Here is a 9841-nt window from a genome sequence, read left to right as displayed (position 1 = left end):
GACCACGACAGTCCTTCAGCATTCAATGCAGTGGGAACATTTAGGGTGTGCTGCTGTCAGTGCAACTCATTGTACCACGAGAGCTGTGGAGAAGATGTGCTTTCTATTAAATGAAATATTTACGGTGTTGCTGCTATGGCACACTCAACACAATAGTGTCAATTTACTGTTAAAATGTGTTGTAATCTTTTTATATTGGCCCATTTTAACTGAACAGCTGGCCCAATTTGCCTGAACATTGTGTTGTGGCTCAAGAGGATACATGCCGATACTCTAACCCTCATAATTTTAATATATATATATATATATATATATATATAGGAGACCCATGCTAATTTATAAACAATATCATATCATGTATAGCTTATTTGATGGTATTATAAACCATTTACCAAAAAGTGGCCCATTTTAGCTGACTTCACCCAGTCATCAAGTTCGGTCGGGTCTCCTTTTTTATATATTAATGAAATTACACATCGGTAAAACAATTAATTTAAAGTTCCCTCCTGTGGTCCTTCATTATATAAATCAGTTAATAGATCAGAGATGTCTCTCTCACACTTTATAAAATTTAGTGTGTCAGGTCCCGGGCTTTTCCCCTCGTTTAACTGCAGAATCGCTTCTAATACATCCTCTTCCTTAATGGAGTTTTCTAAATGTTGTGTGTCTATATTTCTTAATGGTGAGCACGTCGTTAAAAAATCTGTTTTTTTTCCCTCTATGTTTATTTTACTTGAGGCTGCTTGACATCTTTTTCTTATATCTCTTATCTTTCTCGTTATCAACAATATTGCCCAAATTGTCTCTAATACCTGTAATAGTTCTATCAGCTCTCTGGCTCTTTAGCTCTTTTATAACTTTTTGTGGTTTCCTGTATAGTTTGTGTCAATATCCACCTGTAATTGCACTTTTAAAAACCATTCGTCATTTAATTGCGTTAGTTCTGATTTTATTTTATGTAAACAATCGTCATCATCTATACATCTGTCTCTTAATAGACCTTGCCTTTCTCCATCATTAACCCTATTTGGGCCCGTCCACAAACCAAACATGCTGATTGTAATTTAATAATTGATGAGCTAGCAAAGAAAGCTGCTGTGGAAGGAATAACATTTTCAGGTGTCACAGGGCTAAAATCAATTGCAGCCTTTACATTAGAGAACCGGTAGGCCTGAAAAGCACTCAGAGTGACCCTTCAGTGACAGAAGCAATCGGACCGACGAGCAACGGACAAACTATTGTAGACGGTCTGTTTGCCAAGCATGATACACAGCTAATCATACATGACAACATGTTACTGCACAGATGTGGTGACACTCCAGTGTTGGTTCCACCTGTAAGATTGCAGCATGATATTTTGTATCATATCCACAATCAGCAGAAATCAAAGGGACAATTTATCTTGGTCTCAGAAATATGTGTATAATATCACCTAAAGTGACATTCACACAGTTATAGCATGGGAGCAGCAGTGGGACATCAAGAACCATCCCTGAACAAAAGGCCTACGTGACTGTAATTAACATTCAGAAGGACATTGGTCTCAATAATCCTTTCACCTCACCATTTGGGGTCACACCTGTAACAACATCCATACTGTGAGAAGAGAAAGTGATCGAATCAAAAGCTATCCTTAATTTACATTACATACAGAAAACCTGGTTTGAAACAGTATAAATGTCTGTCTTGATATTATTCGGGGTTCACTTTGACTCCCAAAGTGCTTCATGTACTTTGTCACTGCCACGCTGTAATAAAGTTATTCTTCTTTGAGATCTTCGACATCCACTTATTTTTTTTCGTACAGAATGCATCACTAGGAAGTTAAGGTAAGACTCATTCGCTGTACCCTGCACGAAATGGACGGAAAATTTAGAAATTCTCCCACATCACAATGCGTTTTGCCACATTATCCAATCGTTGCAAAAGAACACAATAGGCCAATTCATTTTAAATACTTTTTGGGTTTAACAAATATATATTTTCAACGAGAATCTTATCACCAGCCTATTTGCTATTTCAGTGGAGTGTGTGACAATAGTCAGGAGGTCAATAACATTTAACAGCGTCTTCTGGTAAGATATATCGTAGATGGACATAATCCAGCTCGCCTTTCTAATTGGCAGTGGAACATTGGATGGCAAACATGAAACGCTAGTCCTTTTAATAAACACGGAACACTTCTAAATGATAATGTTTCAAAAACTTACATTTATTCTATATATCCTTCATCCAACACCAAATGTCAAGGCACCAAGCCAACTTCTCTTCCTCATCTTACTAGGCCCATCAATGGGAATTTAGTTGACTTCCCATAAAGCGAGATGCAGAACAACTGGAGGCGATGACTGCACATGCAGGAGAAGAACAAAGGAATAGCCAAATTGTCCTTTTCAGGACTGGGACAAGTGTTGTGCTTGTACATGTAATGACCAATCATGTGATCAGTGAAGAACTTTCTTTAGCCCTCTATATGTTGTGTGAAATTGTTTAAACTCCTCGGCACCTAACTGGTGAAGGAACTTGAAATCCACATTCTCTGCTTCCACACTTTCTGCCTTTCCACCATATTGATGGCATATTTCGGAGTAATACACTGCATAATACTTCTTGGGTGTGAATGTCTTGTCCTCTTGAATCTTGTCTTGAAACAACAAAAGTAAGAGTTCGTTCAGTATCAAATTGGGCAAATGCTTCCTATTTTTTCTTCAGCTGCAATCACATGTTCCTCAAGTCTGTAGAAGTTCAGTACCATCATTTTTTGTGGTGCCCCTGAATAAATTTTGTGAATCTGCATCAAATGACCAAAAAAGCAATACTAACGTGACTGGAATTTGTACTTTTTGGGTTTCTATTGATTAAGCAGAATACAGATATAAATTTCCCCAAAGAGGAAATGTTTCCACCATGGGTGCATAAAAAACAAACAACACCACCATAATAAATGGTTAATAAATAATTATAATGGTCAGAAGATAGAAGTGGAAGCCTTTATTGGTCAATTATACATTATAGCACAGTGAAATTCTCTTCTTCGCATATCCCAGCTTGTTAGGAAGTTGTGGTCAGAGTACAGGGTCAGCTGTGATTCGGTGACCCTGGAGCAGAGAGGGTTAAGGGCCTTGCTCAAGGCCTCAACAGTGGCAGCACTGGGGCTTGAACCATCGACCTTCTGAGTCATACAGAGCATTAACCGTTGAGCCACTACTGCCTACCATGTAATATTTTTATGTCAAAATAATACAATAAACAGTGATAACGCTGATCAGCTCTGTTTGTATAAAATACCCAAAACCTACCTTCTGTTTTAGGCGGCGTTGTGTGTTGTGCTGGATGGAGCATGACTGCCCTCCTGTGGCCAAACTTTGGAACAGCAATTTCCCAGAAGCGGTATTCTGTAATTTAGCTTTTAATAATGGTGTTTATATGTTTGTAGTGTTTAGCCAAGAGTGGAGTAAGAAATATTAGATTATATTAATATTAATAATTCTCCCCTTTTCCCCCTTTATGATAATTATTGACAAAACACATATTTCATTTAGGGGGCACAGTGGAAAGTGCTCAGCACGTTCGCCTCACACCTACAGGGCTGTTGGTTTGATTCTCACCTGCATGTTCTCCGCATGCTTTGTTTCCTCCACGTACTCCGGTTTTCTCCCCAGTCAAAAGGCATGTGTTGTGGGCTGGTTGGCATCTCTATATTGTCCATAGTGTGAGATTGTGCCCTGGACATGGTGCCAACCCATTGCACCAAGCGGTACAGAGAATAGATGGATGGAAGGATGGAGATTTCATCCATTGCTCTGGATGGATCTTGACTGCCATCATGTGGCCCAGTTTAGGAAGTGCATGTTTCTATGAATTTTTAGAGCAGCGTTTCCCTACCTTTTTTCAGTCACGGCACCCTTTGAATATTTTCAAAAAATTTGTGCACCCTACACAAACACTGATGCTAGACAGCGTTAAGCCTGGTTTATACTCGACATGTCCGGCAAAAATGACGTCATTGTGGAGTGGGCGGTCGAGCGTGTTGAGTGCGCGAGGCTTCATTTCTCATGGCGGTCTGCATGGCGCCGGATCCGGAAATTAATGACTTGGAGGTGACTCTTGCCGGAAAGTACGATTGTACAGGTATCTCTATGATCCATCCATGCAGGACCATAGAGAGTGCTAGATGGCACAAAACTCATTGAAAGGTTTTTAAAATAGTGATTTGGATTTGCTTTGTACATACTGCTGAGATGATAAAGCCAAAGCTGAAAGTTTTTTGTGGTGCACCATGTTTTCATTCATCAGTATCTTCTCAAATAAACACAGTCACTACACTACACCATCAGACACAGTGATTACACCTCATTCTGCTGTCTTTATACACAGAGACTTTTACACTGATGGTGAACATACAGAGTGATCATTCTGTAATATCTTTCTTTTCTCTCTATACATAAAGAGACGTTTACACTGATGGTGAACATACAGAGTGATCATTCTGTAATATCTTTCTTTTATCACTATACATAAAGAGACGTTTACACTGATGGTGAACATCCAGAGTGATCATTCTGTAATATCTTTCTTTTCTCTATGTACATAAAGAGACATTTACACTGATGGTGAACATCCAGAGTGATCATTGTGTAATATCTTTTGTCTCTATACATAAAGAGACATTTACACTGATGGTGAACATAAAGAGTGATCATTCTGTAATATCTTTTCTCTCTATACATAAAGAGACATTTACACTGATGGTGAACATACAGAGTGATCATTGTGTAATATCTTTTGTCTCTATACATAAAGAGACATTTACACTGATGGGAGAATATAATAATCACCTGGTTTTGTAAATGTGAGAAATGACATCTGCAGGAAACTCAACTTTTTGCTGATGTCTACAGTAATTGCTAACATTTAGAAAATGAGCCTACAATAAATAATAAGTCTATTTAATGAAAGTGAAGGTCCATGTTTAATAAAACTCTGAATAGAATGAATAAAATAAATTGAGGTTGTTTAGTTTAGTTTTATACATGTTCTCATATTTATAGCTGTGTGTTGTTGTAATGTGACAAGTGATAATCTCAAGGTTCATTGGGTTTTATATGATTATTATTATTTTATATATAATTTATTATTATTATTGTTATGGGTGTGTGTCTGTGTTATTATTTCTGTGTCTGTGTTATTATTTCAGACATCAGATATTTCTCATCTATATTAAATGTTTTCTACACATTTGATCATTTTAGAAAATGTTTGAAGGATTTTTACACGCACCCCTGCTCTCATCAGACAGAACCTCGATTGGGAAACACTGGGTTAGTTACTCGTCTGACCAATGTGTTTAACTTAGTCTCCATCATCACTTTTATTCTGAGTAACATTCATTATTCACAGAAAAACTACTTACACACCAATCCTCACTAATATCAGGATACTCGCTCTCATTAAGGGAAAACCAGAGAAAATACATTTCTGCAGATATTTAAGTAAACTTACTCAGCGTATGAGTTCTGCTTCTTTATCTAATGATCTGCTGAGTGTTTCTAGCTCCTGTTATTTTATTTTGGTTTATATATTTGTATAGAGCTCTGACAGTTGTTCGTGCACAGCTGAATGAAGTCACGAGATAATAAATGAAGGTAATGAAATGATAATGTGTGTGATGTAGATTTTACCAGACTTTTAATTCTGTTCTCTGTATTTGCAGCGTTTTCAGGCTTATACTTTCAGTATTTACAGGCCTTTGCTCGATGGATCAGAAAGCTGTCTGATAACAAACCATATCTCTGTGTGTGTGTGTTTATTACCCTACCTCACTGCCCCTCCCCCTCTGCAGAATAAACGGTTAGGAAGTGAAAGTGAAAGTCAGTCTCCATTTTGTGTGGAGGGGAAAATACACCATTTCAGGAGTAAAAACACAGTGAGTATCTACATCTAAAGCTATAATATATAAACACACTGAATGTGCACTAGATGCAGAAGAGTTTTGTGGGTTTGTACTGAAGTTTGAATGTACACAGGTTGTTTTATGACTTGATACAGAGACTATTTCCTGTAAGTGAACTCTGTGCTGATACAGGGTTTGATTTAACACACCGATGTTGGAGTGAAGTAAACGTGTGTCCTGCTGTAATCTGGAGAAGGAGACATGACCTCCAACATGAGTGTGTCTGGAGAACAGGACTTAAAGAGAGACGAGAGGTGAGTTACTTTTCCATTCACCAGCAATAAACACACACCGTCTCATGGAACAGATCTGTATCTCTAAACACTCACTAGTTTACAGAGGAACTAGACTTTGGTTTAAGGTGTTTAATAGCAGTGAATATATCACTGATCTGATCTAAGAACAGTTTAGAGAAATCATTCACTGAGAGAAGAGTAAAAAGGACTGTGTAATGTGGAGGAGAAGAGCAGCGTAGCTTTGAGTCAGTGAACTCTACAGGCTTTAAGACCCAGCTGAGTCAGTTATCTGTGATTGGGACTCCTGACATCAGTGTAATTCTGGAGGTATGGGGCGTGTCTCCTGTTTGAATAAGTGTGCAGACTGGAGCTGAATTAAAAAGATGGAATTATTGGTGTTTAATGATGAACACATTGTGTAACAGTGCTGAGACAGCAGAGTATTAATTATTGCTGATATTTCTGTTTAATTCTAGAATGATGGAGGGAAAGAGATCAGACTCACCAGAACCCAGCTGTGTGTCCATGAAGAGTGACCGGTCAATGGAGCATCCAATTTACTTCAGAGACGGAGCCAGATCTCCTGATGTGAGGTCAGAACAGTGAGGTGTTTTACAGCAGTGTTCCACCTGATCAAACTCACTGGTCTCATTCTGAAGCCCTTCATGATCTTTATCAGGTGTTGAAGCAGTAAAACACTAAACTGTGCAGTGCTGCAGCTCTCGGACTGGCAGTGAGGAAAACTGCTTTAAGAGTTCAGTTCAGCCTGCAGTCCCTGAGCTGGAGGGTCTGTGGTGCTACACAACAACATTTACACCTGGACCTTAATGACTAGATCACTATTTTATTCATAAACATGTTAGTGTCAGTGAGAAATCCTGAAATCAGTGTATTGTGTTAAGAGGATAGTGTTAAATATCTGTCTCTGTATTTATTAGTGTGTGTTGTGCAGCTATGAATACATATAGTCTATATCACATCATGTGTTTTATTTCTTCACAGACCACAACAGAAGAAATCAAACCTCAGCAGAAACCAGCTGGACTCCATATTCAAGGTTTGTGTCTTTTTAATGTGTGTAACTTGTGTGTGAGCAGGTTGCAGGCTTTTTATTTAAGATCAGGACAATTTACAGATTTATTGATGTGCAGCAGCATTATGGGTAATCAGACAGAATTTCAGCTGTAACTGTGGTAATAGAAAAAGACTTTTATTCTTTTCATAAAATAAAAGCATCTCTGTGTGTAACATTATAATATTTAGATGTGTTCCTGTGTGTTTCTAACCAGGAGCTGGAACACAAAGTCATCACTCTGATAAAGAATGAGCTGAAGAGGTTTATGAAGCTCCTGAGTACAGATTACCCAGCATGCACTGAGAGGGAGGTGCAGGATGAGGAGGATCTGCACAGTGTCAGCGAGGGAGCGCTGAAGATCACACTGCACGTCCTGAAGAACATGAACCACACAGATCTCGCTCACACACTGCACAACAGTAAGAGCTCTGAGTCATGGCTTTATTCCATCAGGTTCACATCAGAGAGAGGAAATAGTTTTAGATAGGAACACTTTTAGTTTGAAGTTCGAGTTTAGTATCATGTGCATCTGCTGCTTTTCTGTTCTGTTCGTGGTCCAGCTTGTGGTGACTCTGTACAACGGTCCTGTTCCTTCAGGAATATTTACTACATGAATCAGGAATGAACAGCAGCATTTGAATTTTACATTTAATCCTGTGTTCAGAGATTTTACATTAAAACATGTTATTACTTTGTTTATTAGAACTCACCTCTGTGTATCAGACAAAGCTGAAATCCAGCCTGAGAGAGAAGTTTAAAAGAATTAATGAAGGAATCTCACAGCATGGAAGCTCAGCACTTCTGAATGAGATCTACACAGAGCTCTACATCACAGAGGGTTGGAGTGGAGACGTCAATAATGAACATGAGGTGAGACAGATTGAGACAGCGTCCAGGAGACCAGCAACACAGGAGACACCCATCAAATGTAATGATCTCTTTAAAGACAAGTCCATCAGAAGTGTGCTGACTAAAGGAGTTGCTGGAATTGGAAAAACAGTCTCTGTGCAGAAGTTCATTCTGGACTGGGCTGAAGGAAAAGCAAATCGGGACGTCACCTTCATGTTTCCACTTCCCTTTAGAGAGCTGAACCTGATGAAGCAGAAACATCTCAGTCTGATGGATCTTCTTCATCACTTTTTCCCTGAAATGAGAAAACTACAATTAATAGACTCCTACAAAGTGGTGTTGATCTTTGATGGTCTGGATGAGTGTCGACTTCCTCTAAATTTCCAGAAGAATGAGAGACTGTGTGATGTGACAGAGTCAGCCTCAGTGGATGTGCTGCTGACGAACCTCATCAAGGGGAATCTGTTTCCCTCTGCTCTCCTCTGGATAACCTCTCGACCAGGAGCAGCCAGTCAGATCCCTCCTGAGTGTGTAGACCAGGTAACAGAGGTACGAGGGTTCAGTGATCCTCAGAAAGAGGAGTACTTCAGGAAGAGGATCAGTGATCAGAGCCTGGCCAATAAAATCATCTCACACATGAAGTCTTCAAGAAGCCTCTACATCATGTGCCACATCCCAGTCTTCTGCTGGATCTCAGCCACTGTTCTAGAGAGAATGTTGGGTGAAGCAGAGCGTGGAGAGATCCCCAAGACTCTGACTCAAATGTTCACACACTTCCTGATCTTTCAGATCAAACACAAGGACCAAAAGTACCATCAGAAATGTGACCCTGATCCTCAGCAGACCAGAGAGAGTATCCTGGCACTGGGAAAACTGGCTTTCCAACAGCTGGAGAAAGGAAACCTGATCTTCTATGAGGAAGACCTGAGAGAGTGTGGCATTGATGTGAGAGAAGTGTCAGTGTACTCAGGAGTGTGTACCCAAATCTTCAGAGAGGAGTTTGGGCTTCACCTGGGGAAGGTGTTCACCTTTGTACATCTGAGTGTTCAGGAGTTTCTGGCTGCTTTATACACATTTCTCTCCTTCATCAGCAGAAATGTAACAGAACAACCAACCACTGATCTGTCTGATCTTCTCAACAAGTCAGACATGTCTGATCTCCTCAGGACTGCAGTGGACAAGGCCTTACAGAGTGAGAATGGACACCTGGACCTGTTCCTCCGCTTCCTTCTGGGTCTCTCACTGGAGTCCAGTCAGACTCTCTTACGAGGTTTAATGCCCCAGACAGGAAGCAGCTCTCACAGCAAACAGGAAACAGTCGAGTACATCAAGGAGAAGATCAGGGAGAATCCATCTCCAGAGAAATCCATCAATCTGTTCCACTGTCTGAATGAACTGAATGATCATTCTCTAGTGCAGGAAGTACAGACTTACCTGAACAGAGAAGATTACAGACGTCTCAGTGGAACCAGACTCTCTCCTGCTCAGTGGTCAGCTCTGGTGTTTGTGTTACTGAACTCAGATCAGGAGCTGGATGTGTTTGATTTGAGGAAATATGACCCATCAGAGGAATGTCTTCTGAAGCTGCTGCCAGTGGTCAAAGCCTCCAGAAGAGCTGAGTGAGTATTTTTATTTATAAATGTATTACTGCATGGTTTATTATTTTAATGTAACACTGAACTGCACTGTTTGGATTAATGCTGGTTAATAATTACTCTAATCATCTTT

At 39.7% G+C, this 9841-nt stretch overlaps 1 protein-coding gene across 7 annotated transcripts in view; it reads left to right on the top strand.

Annotated features, from left to right (window-relative positions):
• The first annotated feature begins 5201 nt into the window (after positions 1-5201).
• The window catches only part of LOC108261715 (NACHT, LRR and PYD domains-containing protein 9), a 9709-nt gene continuing 5069 nt past the window's right edge, over positions 5202-9841 (top strand). Inside the window, exons 1-7 of one of the 7 annotated variants that reach the window (XM_053678813.1) lie at positions 5202-5321; positions 5843-5926; positions 6086-6207; positions 6666-6782; positions 7192-7246; positions 7479-7683; positions 7968-9732. In XM_053678813.1, the coding sequence (XP_053534788.1) occupies positions 6155-6207; positions 6666-6782; positions 7192-7246; positions 7479-7683; positions 7968-9732 (2195 nt within the window). In that variant the 5' untranslated portion in view covers positions 5202-5321; positions 5843-5926; positions 6086-6154. Of the gene's footprint in view, positions 5322-5616; positions 5927-6026; positions 6208-6665; positions 6783-7191; positions 7247-7478; positions 7684-7967; positions 9733-9841 lie in introns of those variants that run through there. The other 6 variants (XM_053678814.1, XM_053678815.1, XM_053678816.1 and 3 more) reach the window with 6 other exon arrangements.

This window comes from Ictalurus punctatus, unplaced genomic scaffold (assembly GCF_001660625.3).
Source record: "Ictalurus punctatus breed USDA103 unplaced genomic scaffold, Coco_2.0 Super-Scaffold_100046, whole genome shotgun sequence".
Lineage (NCBI taxonomy): Eukaryota > Metazoa > Chordata > Actinopteri > Siluriformes > Ictaluridae > Ictalurus > Ictalurus punctatus.
The sequence above is the reverse complement of the archived record's forward strand: the minus strand, read 5'-3'. Positions and strand labels throughout refer to the sequence as shown.